Source organism: Anguilla anguilla, chromosome 2, assembly GCF_013347855.1.
Source record: "Anguilla anguilla isolate fAngAng1 chromosome 2, fAngAng1.pri, whole genome shotgun sequence".
NCBI lineage: Eukaryota > Metazoa > Chordata > Actinopteri > Anguilliformes > Anguillidae > Anguilla > Anguilla anguilla.
Window position 1 is genome coordinate 25,038,189 of NC_049202.1, and position 19,327 is coordinate 25,057,515.

The 19,327-nt window shown below is 38.9% G+C and overlaps 2 protein-coding genes across 3 annotated transcripts; both read right to left on the reverse strand.

The window, feature by feature from the left end:
- Nucleotides 1–7,238: 7,238 nt before the first annotated feature.
- Nucleotides 7,239–10,916, reverse strand: LOC118220797 (zinc finger protein OZF-like). Its single transcript, XM_035405040.1, has 2 exons — nt 10,734–10,916; nt 7,239–9,736 (listed from the first exon to the last, which is right to left on the reverse strand). Exon 2 carries the CDS (start codon nt 9,551–9,553, stop codon nt 7,955–7,957), a length of 1,599 nt encoding a protein of 532 aa, XP_035260931.1. The 5' UTR covers nt 9,554–9,736; nt 10,734–10,916; the 3' UTR covers nt 7,239–7,954.
- A 5,860-nt stretch (nt 10,917–16,776) lies between these two features.
- LOC118220800 (zinc finger protein 551-like) lies at nt 16,777–19,219 on the reverse strand. 2 transcript variants are annotated; one of them, XM_035405046.1, is made up of 2 exons: nt 18,803–19,219; nt 16,777–18,230 (listed from the first exon to the last, which is right to left on the reverse strand). In XM_035405046.1, exon 2 carries the CDS (start codon nt 18,018–18,020, stop codon nt 16,872–16,874), a length of 1,149 nt encoding a protein of 382 aa, XP_035260937.1. In that variant the 5' UTR covers nt 18,021–18,230; nt 18,803–19,219; the 3' UTR covers nt 16,777–16,871. The 2 variants fall into 2 exon arrangements, with proteins under 2 accessions (XP_035260937.1, XP_035260936.1); XM_035405045.1 differs by having other exon boundaries at nt 18,786–19,219.
- Between the last annotated feature and the right edge of the window lie 108 nt (nt 19,220–19,327).

Sequence of the window (19,327 nt, forward strand, 5' to 3'; positions counted from 1 at the left end):
GCCTGACTTGTTTACATTTTGGACAGATGTGGCTAGTGGGTAAATCTATCGCTGTTTCCGTCGCAGCACTTTCGACACAAGCAAAATCGGAAGCGCTATCCTGTAATGTGTTAACACGGCGGCACAATTATATCGAGATATTTATATTAAATAAAATTAAAACTGTAGGCTACACATTAACGTTAAATATAGACCCACTAGTCTGACTTTGACAGCTTTAGGACTAAAATGGCTCTTGTTTTAGTTAATAACACTAAAAGTAACTTAAACATCCACTGAGCTTTTTTTGAGAGTTTTGTGAATATATCTTTAAAGTAAAAATATGAAAATACATTTATGTTTTTTAATAATTTAGTTTGTGTTTTCTGTCATGTATTCTGACAACAGCAGTCAGAAATGGTGACCTGTGTTGCTGGCTCTCTGCTGATCCCAGACATGAATACCTTTGTGCAAATGAATGTGAGAGGATGACACAGCACCTGAAAACATTTTGTTTGGTGTTCGACTGATTTATGTGAAGGTCCAGTGGGGTCACATATTCTGACGACTGCACATGGGTACCCAATGTGCTGGTTTATCAATTAGTGTTTATTTTTATGTTTCCTTACAGTAAAATCTGTAAAACTGTTATTTAAATAGTATATGCTAGTCTAGTTTAACAGTTAAAAAACAAGTTAATGTAGGCCTATTCTAAAAGAGTTTTAAGATTGGGTAATGCAAATGTCACACTGTGCATGCAGGAACAAATAAACACATTTTTAGAAACAGTTCATAGTTAATTTCATAAAATGTAGTAATAATAAAAATAAAAGAGTTGTTTCTAAAACATTTTATTAACTTAATTTATTTTATTTACTTTCTACTGACAGATACCATGCCTGGGGTGGTTAGTATGATCCACCAACATTGCCTCTTTCTCCATAGGAAGCAATAACAACCAGCAATTGCATGCACTGGACAGGGAGCAATGGCAATCCAAAGTTTAGGAGTAGCTTACGCCGTCTACGTATACACTCTTCTTCATGCCCGCAATCGGCAACACACATGCAGAAAATGTGCAACAGCGGCCTCTGCAGTCATAGATTTCGGTGGGTCACAGATTTCAGTGTAACACCGGCAAAATGCTCTGAGTGCAAGCTGGTCCGTCCCCATATCTCTCTATATAATGTCCTAACTCCTCATCAATCATAATATTTATGACATTGATGTCGATCTGAAAAAAGCAGGGCAAATGTCACAAACATTACAGAAATAACCAAACCAGCTGCCAGGTAGAGAGAAGGGCTAACAAAGTAGGCATAACTTATTATTGCAAACATTATGTAGCCAAGGTTATGATTTTACGTTCAAAGCATGCAATGAGTCAACGGCGAGATCATTTACTTTATCATCTTTTAGTTTATTGATGACAAGATCCGGTATGTTTCGCATTCTCATGAAGGCGAATATATCCACATCATGCACCTCTGCTGCCATCTGTAATCATGTTTCTAACCGGAAATAGTTTCTCGTGTCCACGAGATCTATTTCGGTTGAGCAAAAAAAAATGATTTAATTGTTTCTTGTGTGCACGATAATGTCCCCCAATTTTTTTTCACATGTCCGTTTAGGGGCTCCGTACAAATCTGATGACTGCAACACGCTCCAACAAAGTTTGGAGAGTCGAGTGTTCACCACTGTGTAATCACCATTTATTTTAATGACACTTATTAAGTGTTTGGGCACTGAAGACACCAGTTGTTTAAGATTAGCAAGCGGAATTTTCCCCAATTCTCCTATTATGCAGGTCTTCAGCTGTGCAATTGTACGGGGCCTTCGTTGCCGTATTTTGCGCTTCATAATGTGCCACACATTCTCAATCGGAGAAAGGTCAGGACTGCAGGCAGGCCAATCTAGCACCCGCACTCTCTGCTTACGCAGCCATGCAGTTGTAATCCGGGCAGAATGTGGTTTGCCGTTGTCCTGCTGGAAAATGCAGGGACGTCCCAGGAGAAGAAGATGTCTGGATGGCAGCATATGTTGCTCCAAAATTTGTACATATCTTTCTGCATTAATGGTGCCCCCATAGATGTGCATGTTACCCATGCCATGGGCACTGAGACACCCCTATACCATGACAGACACTGGCTTTTGGACCTGACGCTGATAACAGCTTGGATGGTCATTTTCCTCTTTGGCTGGGAGGACACAACGACTGTTTTGTCCAGAAACTATTTGGAATGTTGACTCACTTGTCAGAACACAAAACACACTTTCACTGTACTACTGCCCATCTCAGATGAGACCGAGCCCAGAGAGGTTGGCAGCGCTTCTGGACAGTGTTGATGCATGGCTTCTGCTTTGCATAATAAAGCCTTAACTTGCATCTGTAGATGTAGCGACGAATGGTGTTGACTGACAAAGGTTTACCAAAGTATTCCCAAGCCCATGTCATGATATCCATTACAGACGCATGACGACTTTTAAGACAGTGATGTCTGAGGGATCAGAGATCATGCGTATTCAGAAGTGGTTTTTGGCCTTGCCCTTTACGCACTGAGATCTGAACGGATTCCTTGAATCTTTTAATTGTATTGTGCACTATAGAGGGTGAAATGCCCAAAATCCTACCGATATGTCTTTGGGGAACATTGTTCTCAAAGTGCTGGATTATTCGCTGGCGCATCTGTCGGCAAATTGGCAAGCCTCAACCCTTTCTTGCTCATGAAGGACTAGGCCTTTCTTGGAGGCTCCTTATATACTATAACACAATTTCCATCACATCACCGTGATATTTCAACCCGTCAAAACGTGGAAGGTGTTGCCCGCATACATTTCATAATAAATGTATATCTTCAAAAAACAATTAAGTTAATTCAGTAAAACATGAAATACCTTGGGCCTCATTTATAAAAATGTTCTTAGAATTATACTTGAACTTAGTGTTAAGATAATTTCCGACGGTGTGCTTACGTTCGATTCATAAAAGATACTGAGCATAAAAAACCTTGCTTACGCAGGTTCTAAGAAGCCCATTTGTAACTTACGCACCTATAATCTATAAATTTCATATTAACTTAAAATTGACGGCACCTGAACGTGCCTTACAATCAGCGATTTCCTCTTATATAATGCTAGTACAAATGAGGGTTTAGTCAGGAATAACCATGGACCAAAATAGAAAAGCAAACTTTTTGGAAGACGAGATCACAGTGATGGTAGAGGAGATTGAAGACAGGCAACACGTATGATTCGGTGAAGCCAAACAGGTAGCTTCGTAGTGTGTTGCCGCTGCAGTGAACAAATTGTTCATAAAGCTAATACAAAGTTCACCACAGGCTTGGACACATATGCGTCCCAAACTGCAATACCCCTACATAGCCAGCAGGAAAATCACTTACGTCAAGTCTAGACTTCGCGTAGAGATAAGATCATTTCCACATCAAAGTAAGGTTTTATAAATTACTTATACGTGATTTTCTTTGTAAGTCACGCTTAAGATCAAAATGGATCGTATGTCCGTTTTATAAATGAGGCCCCATGTCTTTATACTGTTTTTGTTTGAATACAAGTCAAAGTAAATTTACAAATTTACTGCTTTCTGTTTTTATTTGCATTTCATTTACCGTCCCAACTTTTTTGGAATTGGGGCTCATGAGAACTCATACACTAATCTAAAACACCCTTTTAATACCAACTTTCCGGCCACAGGTTAAATAAGTTACTAGAATAAAACTGCTAACAATAAGATGAGACGGATAAGAACTGAGCTCAAATACCTGAAAGGCCAACCTTCCACTTGCTGACAAAAGAAAAACAACAAAACAAGTGTTTAGCCTCAGGAATATGGGTGGGTTTGCAGTCATGTGAGACAGGTTGAGAGCGGGTGATACAGGTGTGATGTTAATCAGGTGGGAGACACAGGTGTAAACAGTAATAGTCATTAAAATATTTCACCATTATTTTGGTTGCACAGCACACAAAACTGCAAAGACTATTTTAACCAACTTTGCTAGTGTGGCATGTCAGAAAGCCTTCACCTCTCTCCACATTTCTCCGTCCAATCTCCACCAGTTAATGCATCACTGCTCCTTAAGTGCAATCATCCTTGGCAATGCACTGGCCTGCACTGCATTAGAAGCGAAATGTGAGAGTGCTGCACAGACAGGCACGTGACCCATTTTATTTCCAGAAATGGCTGAGATGCCACATGGCAGAAACACTGTCCTACTTTTGATCGACAGAATTCCACCGCATAGTGCTGCAACTGTACAGCAGGCTCTGATACATGGACTATAATCAACTGTATGGGTTCAGTGGAAATAATTATACAGATTGCACTTTGTAGTAAGTTATCACAGGGATCACACACTTCAGTGGTCCATTAGGCCTACACATATCACACTCTTCATATCATGCAGATTCTCAACACTGACAGTTGTGTGTAAGTGAAAATGTTGTGCTCTTCAGCAACTGATATTAGGAATATATAAGTGACAGAATGCACAAAAAGCAAAATATTTTTGGCCAAATGTTTTGAATGTGCATCTATACAAAATATGCAAATAGATTTATTTTTATTTTTTATAATCCTATCTAAGTGTTTTTTGGCTGGACCGCAACAAACCAGTCTTACAAACGCGAATGTCTGAGTGATGAAATTACACCATTGGTCGGCCGAGTTATGAAGTTACACCACTGGTCTGCCAGAGAGGTCCAGCCATATACTAAGTTTTGACCTGGTCTTGTTTAAGCAGGGGTGTCAAATCCAATCTCACTTGAAAAAGGGCCAATGTGGGTGCAGGATTTTGTTTTAGCCCAGCACTAGGACACCTGACTGAACTAGTCATGGTATTCAATCAAGACCTTGATAAGTAGAGGTGTCTTAGTGCTGGGCTAACATAAAAACCTGCACCCAAATCGGCCCTTTTCTGAAAATAATGGACACCCGAGCTCTAAAGCCATGCCACAAACATTTCCTCATTCATGCTGTAGTGTAGTGGTAAGTTTAAAAACAATCTTAGATACAACCACCAGAGGGCAGTGTCATATTTAAAGGGTATTGTTAAAAGTGAATTTTTTTTACCTGAGATTTGTAAAATATGCTCAGAATGGTGATAGGCAATGACAGAAAAACTGCATTTAATTTCCTGTACATGATTATCTTCACTATCACAGCTGAGCTGTGCCCACTGGTCATGTTTCCCACTTGAGAGGTTTATTTTTATACATGATTTACACAAAGTTGTAAATTAGACAAAAACAATCCCATGTGTTTAACTAACAATCCAATACCTACACCATTTGGTCATGTAAGAATTACAAAAGAATTAGAATACAGATTTTGGTTCAAAAAGAAGATATGACAACATGGAACACGACACAGGGCAGGAGGGGGTTTTTTCTTCACAACCAAAATTTTCACTCACGTGATTCCTATGTGGGTTTGAATGCATTTTGTACCTGCCATTGTACCTTTGAGCAAGGTATTTAACCTGCACTGCTTCAGTACATATCCATCTGTATAAATGGATGCAATGTAAATGCAAAGTAGAATGTTGTGTAAGTTGGTCTGGATAAGAGTGTCTGTAATGTGTGGCCACTTAACTATTTCTGACACAATGTGGCTTAAGAGGGTAAATAATCTCTTTAAACATGAAAAGCACCCAAATAAGAAAAAATAACAGCTAAAATTCTGGGATTGGAATTGTGGTTGGAACAAAAACCAGCATACGCAGAGTGCCCCAGGACCAAGTTTGGCAACCATTAGTTTACATCATATACCTGACACAGAGGCAAGTGGAAGTTGTTAATGGATATAAAAACAGAACTGATTCCCAAATTCTTTTTCAAAAATGAATCTTCATTATTACACACATTCCTTAGGGGTATCCACCTGTCAAATGATTACTGCATGATTGGCATAAAAATATGGGTTTTATTTTCAACACCGGTGACACTTTTTTTGTTGTAAAAATAGGAAAAGGTTTTCAATTTCTTAGCTGTCATAAATGTGTTTATCACTACTTTACAAACATACAAATTAAGCACTGACTGAATCCAGACCAGTGTTCCCATTTATAGTATATACCAGATTCAGGTGAGACACTCACGACATACCTCTACATATTCATGATATAAAAATCACTGTTATTGGTCCATATTTAACACCCAGCTCAGCTTTATTCTCGAACAGTTTAGCCAGCAAAACCAGAAACACCAGGTGTAACATTTTGCAAGGCAGTTGTTTCAAAAATATCCACACAACAATCATTCACGAAAAGACTGTGTACTGTGCACGAGACATAATTGCACGAGCCACAGCGAATCCCGCGAATTCTTCTCTGCAGTGTAAAGTAATGTTCATACCGGGCAAAAGGATAAAGAACGTTTGTGGAAATTGATCATCACTAATTCTACCCCAGGTCTGCTACAGCATTTTAACCCGGCTCGGCAGTGTAAAGACAGTTTAAGTTAGCCTAATTTTAGACAACGAATGAGTATGTACATAACATTACTTTTATAACAACCATTTTTTAACCATTTTTCCGTAAATAGTGTTATAGTTGGCGTGGCCCAGGTGCCAACTCACTGACGTCACACAGGCAACATTGGTTGGATTCGGTTGGATCTATGGGGAGTGAGGTCCAAAAACACACCTGCAATTACCGCTTCTCGCCATTGGTACCGCCAAAGAGAACGAAACGGAAATCTTCGCGATTGTAACTTTAAACTCAGAAAAACTCCAAATATACAGTTTTTATGCAAGCAATCAGGTTCCAGCAAGCCAAGAAAACAAAATTTAACCAAGATTATCTGACAAAGACTGAAATGAAGACTAGGTCATCGGAAACATCAGTATCAAAAATATCCTTTGTACATAAAAACTGTCTGGACCAACCAAACACATACATTAAAACTGAAATATATTTGAAAAAAAAAGTTAACCATCACCGCAATTCTTTATTTCCTAAATGTAACAAATATATGACTAGCAATGTAAGTTACAGACGGGTGGCAAATTTAAAAAAAAACCTTAATAAATGAGTGGAGAAACATAACGAATGCAGAAGCTTCCATACAGGTGTACTGGATGATACAATTAAGCAATTATCCAGTTGACCTCAATTTTAGATCAAGATGGCAAGAGGAAAAGATCTAAGTGACTTTGAAAGAGAGTTCATTCTTGGGGCACATATGGCAGCAGTTCCAGTCACAAAGACTGCTCAACTGGCTAGTGTTTCAATAGGAAAAGTGGCATCTGCATTTAGATCAATAGGACAGACATCAGAAATAGGGGAAGACATCTGATGACTATGATGCTTGTGCGATACTTAAAAAAACAGAAGAGCAAATCTTCCTCAGCCAGGTGACTGAGAATGTCAATGCAGGACGTGTTAACAAGAACAGTCCATCGACAATTACATAGAGAGGGATATTATAGTATAAGTGTTGCAGGGAATAGATTCCTCATTACAACGACAAATGCACATTTCAGAGTTCAGTGGTGCAAAAACCACAAGCACTGGTCTACAGATGTCGAAAAAAGTTGGTCAGATGAGTCATCCTTCGCTATATTCTCGACAAGTGAGCAACTGCATGTGAGGTGTACACCAAGAGAATGGTACAGACCTAAATGCTTGACCCCAACAGTAAGGGCATCAGGTGGCTCAGTTATTCTGTGGGGGGATATTCCTGGCATAGTTTCAAGTGATCACTGTTATCCTATGATGAAACATTTCTATCCTGATGGTCGTGGTCTCTTACAGGATGACAATGCCCATCCACAGGGCACGAGGGGTCACCGAATGGTTTAATGAGGATAAAAATGATGTTAATCACATGCTATGGCCTTCACAGTCACCAGATTTCAACCCAATTGAACACTTGAAATGAGGGAACATTTTTTGGAAGAATGGCGTTCCATCCCTCCAGTAGAGTTCCAAAGACTTGTAAAAAATAACTGTAAAACAAATTAGGGCAATAGTATAGTCTCTCTGGTGTGAATTTGCTCATGCTGTTTAAAATGTCCCCAGTTACCAAAATTGTCACCACAAATAATGCAGGTGTACACTTTTTCAATTGTGTGAACTCGTTGATGTTCTTTAAAGCTTCCTAACTTATAGAATCTCTGTCCACATTTGGTGCAAATATATGTTTTTCCTCCTTTGTGAATTCTCTGGTGAGTGTGTAAGCTTCCCAAGTGAGTGAAGCTCTTCCCACACTCACTGCAAGAGTACAGTTTCTCACCTGTGTGAAGCAACTGATGCTGTTCTAAGTTCCCTAAACGAAAGAAAACCTTCCCACAGACTGTGCAAGAGTATGACTCATCTGTGTGAGTTAGCTGATGTTGTTTCAAGTTTCCTAAATGACAGAAACTTTTTCCACAATCTGAGCAAGAGTATGGCTCCTCCCCTGTGTGAGTTCTCTGGTGAATTTTTAAGGCTCCTAAGTGACTAAAACTTTTCCCACATACATTGCAGTCATGTCGCTTCCCTCCAGTGTGAATCTGCCGATGTCTTTTTAACGTCCCCAACTCTCTGAAACTCTTACCACACTCAGTACAAGAATGTGGTTTCTCTCCTGTATGTATTTGCTGATGTAGTTTTAAGCTTCCCAAATGACTAAAACTCTTATTGCAGTCAGCACATGAGTACGGTTTCTCTCCAGTGTGCATTCTCTGATGTGTTTTTAAGTGTTCCAATCGACTAAAATTCTTCCCACATTGAGTGCATGAGTGCTGTCTCTCTCCTGTGTGAACAAGCTGATGTCTTTTTAAGTGGCCAAACTGTCTGAAACACTTTCCACAGACAGAACAAGAGTGTGGTTTCTCTCCGGTATGAATTTGCTGATGTCGTATTAAACTTCGCAAGTGACTGAAATGCTTACCACACTCAGTACAACAAAGTGGCTTCTCTCCTGAGTGTATGAACTGGTGTTCTTTTAAAGTTCTTAGTTGCCTGAAGCTTTTCCCACAGTTGGTACAAGAATATGGGCTGCAGGCATATGACCTCTCTCCTCTGTGAACCTTCTGTATTTCAGTGACCTTTGAACTCTGTAAAGTCTGCCCACTGCCTTTTTGCACATAAGGTTTCTCATTCAGGTCAATTTCACTGTAAATCCTCAGATTTAACCTCTCACGGAAACTCTTAACCTGCAGACCTGATCTTCTCCCAACAGCACCATTTTCACTCGGATCCTCCTCTGTTTCTATCTCAATCTCAGCAAAATCACAGCTGGATTTTGTATGCAGTGTTTGCACACCCGAGTCTGCAACATTGCTATCACATTTTTGGATTTCTTGTTGTAGACCAATTTGATCCTGTTCCTGAGGCTCAATTTTTACTTCAGTGTGAATATGTATTTGCTGTTTAACATTAGCTGGTTTATCAGTTTCTGTTTTCATCTTTTTTCCAGTATTTCCAGAGTATCCAGAGCCCACGTCTGCCATGCTGAGCAATTCACTGTGTTCATTTTTAGCTTTGTCATTTTTACCTTGAAAGTTGATGTTCACCTCAGTGATTCTTTCAGAGGAAGGCAAAGTGTCCTTTTCTGCTGGGCTGAGAGACTCCATCTCACTATGATCCACAAACAGGATGAAGAGACATTCAGACAGAAAACTGTGGCCCCAGCGTTACCCTCTTGAGTACTGGATCACAAAGTGACGTGTTGTGACTCAATGTTTCTCCTTCTCGGTGCATAATGGAACTCCTCTCTGGGACAACACTGCTGCTTAACTAGAGCTCTTTCCCTGCAGCTTCAGAACAAAAGCATACAAAAGCAAAAACAGAGTCATGACATATAGATTCAAAATTAAACAATTCAGGAAAAACAACTGAATTCATCAATGCTGATGTTTTAGCATTTATAAGGTTGGACCCATTTTAAATTGTGACTCATTTATTGTTACAATACTCTCCTACAAGCCTGTCCGGTTTAATGAATACGTCTAATAGGCCTCATGGTAATTCAGTAATCTGTCAAATGATGTCCTATGGTCTTTATTTCCACATCAAATAAATATGACTGGCACAGCAAAATGGCCCATATATATATGCCCTGAGCAGTAAGGTTTCAGATTGGTTATCATCTAGATCCCTGTTACTTCTGGGTACATTTTTGTTTTGATGATTTTAAACCTTAGCTTATTGTTATAAATCTGGTAACAGCTTTCTTGGTGAAACTACATTTTACTTATATCATCTTATCAGAACCTGACTGTCAGTATACAAAGGTAGTAAGTCTAATCAGTTGCAAGCTAACAATATTTAGTACTTAGCATTAATTTGTTACTATTATTAACTCTTTATAATATAAGATCACAAATATGTGAGTAGAGTGTTCTTAATTGAACATACCAATTCTGATGTAGCAATCACCACTGGTAATTGAAAGCAATTGAGTTCTAGAACACTGACTTAGAATGTTTTGGGGGAGAAAACACCCATCTCCAAAGGGTTAATGTAGTTAGTTGTTTAACGTTAGTTAGGTCCTGCTGTTTGACATTTAGTATGACCATTATTTGGGTTAGCAAACGTGGCTAGCGCTCAGTAGTTATCAATACAAGCCTTTTCGATGTTGTCATCCAGACTTTATGCTAGTCAACGTTATTAGCTAGGTAAATGGTAAACTAGACCGAAACTGGCGTCATGTATACATATAAGTCTACGTATAATTCTACGTTAAATATAAATCGCGGATAAGCCTGAAAATACAACTCAATAAAAATGAGTTATATAGTATGAGCAACTTACATGAATGATCTTCTGATTCATTTCCCATTTTTCCAGTTGCGAAATTGAAGGGGATATTTTAGGTACATTCATTCAACCAATCCGAAACGGCAAATCTGTTTTCGTTGTGCGTAACCTGCCAGGAAGAGGGTAACCCTCCTGTCTGTCAGATTCGTGACCTGGATGATAATTATTTCTAACGCTTCCGGTTAAAATTTTCCAGAATAAAATGCCCAAGGCTGCGTTCGGAATGGCACCCTATATGGATTATAGTCAATCTCATAAAAAACACGTTTTCAACGTACAAAAATGCCAAGTTACTCACACATACAAAGCACTGTCTATAACTCATTCATTCAAACTGGCAAAATATACGCCTGCCATTAAAAGCATTGATATCAAAATGACGCCAAGTTACTGTACTACAAACAATATAGGCTATCTTGCATAACCAAAATTAAACAAACTGTATTACAAAGCAATGCTACTCAATGTTTCCTCAATTGTTTCAATTCACTTGGCCCTGTGTTTTTTAATCTTAGCATTTTACAACGGCATTCAAACTTTGTGTCACATCAAAGTGTCACATACCTGTAATTGCCTCATGCAACACATTTAAATTAATGTACAAAACTGCTGGTGAATACCTACAGGAAGCATATTCCTCCAGAAAACATGTTTATACTTGCTTGTCAACTTTATTTTACTAAATGTAGAAGTTCTTGTATATTTGCTACTTACAATAAATACTGCATGTAAAATATATATTGTACATACATACATAGAATACTTCTTCATCCTCATGGGGACATTTCCTTCTCAGCATGTTACATTCAAATTTATGAACAAACATTTATACCAAGAAACATACAATCATTCACACAATAGAAAGGCTAGGCAGCTAAATACATACATACCAATACAAATTGGACATATTGACGCCTATTCAATCAATCTTGACTCTTACAAACCCATGCACACATACACCGATCAGCCACAACATTAAAACCACCTGCATTTTTCTGGTTTAATATTTTATTTTGCATGTGGGTAGATAGAGAACAGGACAAGGTAATATGAATGCAGAAACGTGGCGTTTGCTGATAAGAACGTTTTCTACAGTAGCCAAGTGAAGAAATATAGTTAGTAGAAATGGCACAGTGGTCAGCTGGTGTAACTTTTTAAGAAAAACAATACATTTGGCATCATGAAATGCATATTTCTGGCCGTGAGTGTGTTTTTGTAAAGCAAATATAAGCGTAAGAAAACGTTAGTGTAAAATATGAAAATATCTGCCTGAGGGCGAGGCGAGATTCGATCCTTCGAGCTGGTGTTCCAGTCCGTAACTTTGGCAGTGCACCACCATGCCATAACTAGTCAATGCGTGAAATTTCGATTGTTGAGAAGTAATAGACAATTATTGGTGAGCAAAAAAAGCACGGTTAAGAAACCTGCTTGAGGCTGGGCTTGAACCGACGATTTCATAATCCATAGACTGTGACATTTACCACTAAGCCACGAACGGACTAGCTGTTGAAACTAGGAAATTTCTTGGGTGATAATAGAAGAGCTGCTTTTGGATCCATATGGCTTTGCAACATTTTAGCCGGTTAACTGAACGTGTAGATGGTACGTCAAAATGCAGTGTATACGTTCGGTGAAAGATGTGGTGCAAAAGCAATAATTGAGAAGAAATAGACAATTATTAGTGAGTAAAAAAGCAGGTTTAAGAAACTTGTTCCAGGCAGGGCTTGAACCTGAGAACCTATGCTCTATAGACTGTGACATTAACCACTCACGCAATGAACGGGCTAACTGTTGAGACTGGAAATGTTTTAGAATAAAAAGATATGGATATTTTGCGTGTGTATGCGAGATTTTGATTGGTTCCTGTAGGTGAAGGACTGGCTGGTGTCGGTAAAATGTCCAATGGGGAAACATTTTGTTTGTGGGATAGGCAGCAGGAAGAAGAAAAAGTAAAAGGAGAAAACACAAAATCCCCTTAGTAAGGGGATTGTGTGGACATTTGAAGTTGTTTATGAATTCTGTCTGTTGAAATGGGGTGAGAATGTACAGAATTTAATGTTTTTAAGGGCTGAGTGTCTGTGGCTGTAGTGGTTATTTCTGTGGGGAACCCTGAAAAGTGCCAAACTCTCGGTGCTGTATAGGTATGGGGCATGCCGCCCTGCCAAGGCGTAACTTGGCGGGATGGCATACCTGCCATCCCAATACAGTTCAGTGATTATAGTGCACTATTTAGAGCAGGGGTTCTCAACCTTTTGTAGACCAACGCCCCTTGAAGTCCCATACCGCATCCCCCCCCCCCGACAAAAATTGAATGCTCAGCCCCAAATGTAGGTTATTATTTGTTGATGTTCGTGATATTATGTTATTTCATCTTTTAATCAAACAAACCTACCTATGCTGTTTAATTTTCAGACAAGAACTACATTTTAGCTATATGTCATAACCCTTGGCTGCCACCAGAGGGCAGAGCAAATGACTTCTGTCTTGTCTAATCTTTCGCATTCAGTGCCTTGCATTTGCTGGCTGTGGTCTCATGTGCTTCTGGTTACTCGTTGTAATCGTTGTTTTATTATAGTTTATTAAATAACTCTTCCTTGTTTATCCTGGTTCCTACCTTTTGTTTCTCTGTTCACCTCAGTAGCCTACATCTCGAAACAATTTGGCATGCTCTTTTTATTTTGGGGAATATGCTGTGTTTTTCATGGATTAAACAAACCTAGGCATAGGCGATTGTACAGGAAAAAATGTTTTGGCCACAATAGCGGCAGCCTATAGCCCAGCAATTATTTTCCTCATAAATATGCCTATTAATTAGCCTACCGCTACAGACAATGACACAGAAAAATGATATAGACCTGTCAAACATGTTTCGCAACGGAAAGAGCAACAGTAAGAGGATGGCTGAAATATTAATGTGAGCCCTGTGCTTGGTGGTTTCCCGCCAGTTTTTCACCGCTTGTTGGAGAGAGGTGAGCTTCAGCCGTAATGCGCCTGAGGTGATCAAATTCAGACGGCTGCGGTACTTGCGGTACTGCTGAACGTTTTGTCAATGTTCCAACCAGGTTCCAACACTGTCGTCATCACTGTTGAATGCATCACAAAAACTATTACACTACTAACTAACGCTTACATTTATTCAGTAGGTTACAGTATAAGCTTTCTAACGATGTATAACGTCAAATTTTGCTTTTGAAATAGCGTTTTATTGGTCAGCCTAATCAAAAGTTTTATTATCATCGCATTCACTCACGCATTCACTCTGTGGTAGCAGTCAAAGACGCTGCACCTAATGAAACGTGGTCAATGATTTTTCATAATTTCTTGGAAAATACTATTATTATTCAGGACTTCTGGGCATAGACATATGTTTGCTGATAGACCTATCTGACATCATTTTCTGGAGCAAAACAGAAGCGGATACAACTGTCATTGATTTACTGTCTCTGTCTATTGAAAACAGATAAGATTTCATCATTGTTATGTAAGTATTAGCTACTGCTCAAAATATTTTGGTTATATATGTTGTTTTTGAAATTGAGTGTCTTTTAAATAGGTTTTAAAAGACACTTAATGAGGATATTGCACACTAATGTAAGCGTTAGTAGTGTAATAGTTTTTGTGACGCATCATGTCTTTCTATGATTTACCATGCAAAGCAGCTAACATTATTAACACGACATTAACGTCTCGTTATTTGCTCAAATGGCCTTCCATAGTTAGCTAACGTTAGCAATAAAACGCTACCACAATGCAGAACAATTAACAATCATAATCGCTATATTACTTGTAAGCTAAGACCTAGTTTTACACAGACTAAATAACTAAATACAATTTATAAATCTATCAAGGAACCTCATCATTTGACACAGGCTACTCAATGTAGACGATGACATCATTTTTGGAACTTACAGTCCATCGTAGCTTCTCCTACGTCGTTGGAAAGGGAGAGGTGAGGGGGGTGGTGGGTGGTATTCAGTTGGTTGCAATTTGCAACCTCACCGCTAGATGCCACCTACACATGGTACCTTTAAGTAAAACTCATGTTTTTGTGTTATTGTATGTCGAAACTGAAAGAAATGCATAAACTTTCATTTTTTATTCAATAAATGAGCATATGTTTACTGAATTCTTTACCTATTTTTTATTTTTTTAAAAGCACAGGTGCCACCTTTTTTTTTTTACCAGGCTTTGTGATTTTTGTGGTCACCAGGGTTCTCTTTCTTCTTAATGATGTTCCACACAGTTGGTTTTGGTTAGCCTAAGGTTTGGCCTATGTCTCTGACTGTTTTTTTTATTTTTTATTTCTCAGCCTCATAACGGCTTCCTCGACTTTCACTGGCACAGCTCTGGTCGTCATGTTGACAAATGCCAGTAACAGACTCCACAGCCAATCTAAAGGCTAGAATCAAAACTAGATACTGAAAGCTCTCTTATGCCTCCACTAAGGAAACAACTGAACACACCTGACTAATCAGAAACACCTGTGATGCCATTTGTACCAAACATGATGACTCCCTGAAATGGGTGGACAAATTTTTAAAAAGTGCTGTAATTTCTACATGGTCAAACCAAAATGAATAAAAGTGCCCTTATTTAAAAGCTGTGAATGTGCACTTTAACCACATGTGAATTGTTTGATTACAAATCTAAAATTTTGGAGTACAGAGCCAAATAAATAAAAATATGTCTTTGTCCCACACATTACTGTGTACAGTATATACACACACTATACATGGTCCCTATTGAACTTGCATAAACCCTGTTAAACGTTGATTTAACTCAAGAGAATTTGCTGTGTATCAATTACCTGCTCTGCATTAAAACTCTTGGTCACTTGTTCAAGGGGTTAATTAAAACTAAGGACAGGGCCATATTTTACAATAAAATGTTTTTTTTTTTTTTTTTTTTTTTTAACAATTGAATTGCATTCAAGAGGTGTACAAGCCGTCTCTGAAATCTAAGCCTGCTACTTGGAAAGGAAACAAAAAGGACATGCGTACAGGGAGAACATAGCTATAAAATATTTCTACCTGATGCTGTTTAAACATGTATGTTAAAACACATTGGAATATAACATATAAACCCATTTAAACATGTCAAATCATATAATATGCTGCATCCTCAAGGTGGAGAAACACTGAAGTCATACTGAGACTTTAGAAAGGCTGGTGATGGATGCAAAATAGAAAGAATGGAGTGCTCTCTGACACATTATTGTTAGCGCAAATATCAAAATTATTGAGGTGAATTGCTGCAGGTTTTCACTCACTACACCTAAAGTCAGAAAGGAGGCAATTATTAATCTGCTAAAGCAGTGCTTTTCAAACTCAAAGAACCTCCAGTGGTCTGCTAGCGAAGTAAACAAATTCATGAAAACTGCATTAGTAATGTGAAGGTAGGGTATTTCCTGCAGTGTTGATATTGCAACATTGTACCCATAATTTGGTATTTGGTATTATATATTTGGTATTTTACCACATAATTTTTTACGAATTTCAGATGTGCATTTTTCAGATGTGCATTTCTATTTTGTCTTGCTTATTATAAAGTCCATATAAAGAACGACTAAGAAAATTAATCAAATGTATCAAAATGATTCTAAACCTAACACCTGATCACAATTAGTCACAGGTCAAACAAAACAAAAAATAAAGGGTGATTGGGTTTTCTTAACTGGCTCACTGCACATGAAAATAAATAATTGTTATGTGATCACGTTAGTTTTTATTTGACAGGATTGTTTTTGTCTGATTCTGATTAGGCAAATGTGATTTCAGTGCTAGTTTGTACTTGGCAGGATTGTTTGTTTGTTTGCTGAACAGGTTACCCTACAGGGTTGGAGTCCTGATCTGTGGTCACTTCTGGCACTACGATCTTTACTTCACTCTAGTGTGTTTCTTTTGCACCTCTGCACCTTGAACTAATGCACTTGTTGTACGTTGCTCTGGATAAGAGCGTCTGCTAAATGCCTGTAATGTAATGTAATGTTATGAAATAGGCCTAAGTTTGAGGGCATGAATACTGAAACTAATCAGGAGTGTTTCACCATATGTTCTATTTATTAGGCTAGTTACAATGCTGTCGTTCAATAGAACATAATTCACCAAAAGCATCTATAGATCAAGGATAAATTCAGGGCATGAGTAATGTTTCTTTGGTGTGAACTTGCTCATGCTGTTTAAAGTGCCCCAAGTGATTAAAAATATCACCACAAATAATGCAGGTGTATTCTTTCTCAACTGTGTGAATTCGCTGATGTTCTTTAAAACTTCCTAACCGATAGAACCTCTGTCCACATTCTGTACATATATATGTTTTTCCTCCTTTGTGAATTCTCTGGTGAGTGTGTAAGCTTCCCAAGTGCGTGAAGCTCTTCCCACACTCACTGCAGGTGTATAGTCTCTCACCTGTGTGAAGCAACTGATGTCGTTCTAAGGTCCCTAAGCGAAAGAAGATTTTCCCACACACTGTGCAAGAGTATGACTCATCCGTGTGAGTTAGCAGATGCTGTTTTAAATTTCCCAAATGGCAGAAACTTTTTCCACAGTCTGAGCAGGAATATGGCTCCTGCCCTGTGTTTACTTTTGGGTGGGTTCGCTGGTGAATCAGCTGATGTCTTTTGAGATTTCCAGATTTCCTGAAGATCTTTCCACAGTCTGGGCAAGAATACAGTCTGCATGAATATGACTTCTCTCCTGTGTGAATGCCTTTCTGTCTTTCTGTGACCTCAGAACTTCGTAAATGTTTCCCACTGTCTTTGCAGATAAAAGGTTTCTCATCCAGGTCAATTTCACAGCGAGTCTTCGGGTTTAATCCCTCACTCAAAATTCCATCAATCTGCAGACCTGACCTCTTTCTAAGAGCACTACAGTCATTCAGTTCCTTGTCTGTTTCATTTTGAAATTCAGCAAAACCACTCACCAATTCAGTCTGCAGTGTGTTTCTTGTTGAATTTCCAAGATTTCCATTGTGTCTGGTGATTTCTTGTGAATGAATTTGAATATGTTTCTCAGGCTTAGTTTTAACAGTAGTGTGCACATTCTGCTCCTGATTAACATGGTCAGGTTCATCGGTCTCAGTTTTAGTTTGGACAGACTTTAGAGAAGTTTCAAAGTGTGAGTCTGCAGTGTTGAGAAGGTTAATGTTTTCATTTTTAGTGCTCCTCCATCTGATTCTGCTGTTCCCATCGGTGATTCTGACTGATTTCAAAGAGGATAAAGAGTGCTCTCCAGCTGAGTTAAAAGACTCCATCTTAAAATGATCCAGAGTGTACGTTGTCATAGTCCTAGTGGCTTTTCATGCAGGATGGTATGTAGCCATGGTGTGTGCTGCAGCCTGAAGAGACATGTCTGGAGTGTTGACTGGTGCTGTAATTCCCACGGTCTCTGTGCCTCAGATTTACAGCTCCTCTGATCGTCAGTGAGGCTTCCTGGCTCAGAATGAAGCTTGTCCTACTGCTAACACTGGAGCTCAACAGGATCCTGTCCCCAGCTTCAGAACAAACAGGCAAAAAGGGATTACACACATTCCCCAGTAATTAACATTTGACAGATATGTTCAGTGTAAAACATTAGTGAGATAGAATTTTACAGTACATGGGTAACAGTTAGGCATTACTTATGAAACCGTGCCACCTTTATTACTGGAAACCTGTAAATGTCAAAGGCGGCAACATTGTATGCACACTTATCGTGTGGTTGGTTACTACTAACGGGACGATCAATAACTATACGTGTGTGTGCGCGTGTCAGATCGCTTATAGCATTGTGCAAAATTAGTTCAGACATATTTCGCGAAGGCATCATTCAACTTTTTCCTTGCTCGTTACTACCCACAAAAACAGATTTTCGACTGAAAACAGCCAGACTCTCGGTCATGTATAGCTAATAATAATAAGGCATGCTTCGCCAATTCGTAACTTGGCGGATAGCATATGCCTGCAATAGCACCCTGGTGTTACATGTAGCATGTATTTTTTGAGCCACATTACTGTCACTGAAATGAAAACTGCCATGGCACGCACAGTTAGCCAATGTATTTATTTACCCAATGTATTTATTTACCAACACAGACGGTCTGCTTTCAGCCCTTTGAAATTCGCGTCCATTCCTTGCATATTTGTCACATATAGAAAAGTATACAAAATGCATTATTTAATGAAGCCATGAATGTAAATCAGGCGAATATAGCCCGCCCTGTAACGTTGTCGTTTGTTATTGTCGTCACTTCCGTCGAGCTTAACATTTGAATCGGCTCGAACATAGGCTGCGTCCGAATGGTCTTTTTCGCTTAGAAAGGTTCCTAACTGAGTGTAATGACCCGGAAGTATCTAAGTGGCAGCCATGATAAGAGCTGTTCGAATTCTCTAAATGCTAAGGAAAGGTGCTTCAATGCTTCCTATCTTATCTCCTTTGGCATAGGGCGCACTGGACCGTCCTTTACGAAAGGAAAGGAGATAGTGCCGTCCCACAATTCCTTACGGCAGCAACATTTAAAGCGAAGCACCGTTCGTCCGTTCACGAAAACAAACGATCAACATGACTGAGTTGTGTGGTGGTTAAGCTATTATATGCATAGGCTTAAAATCA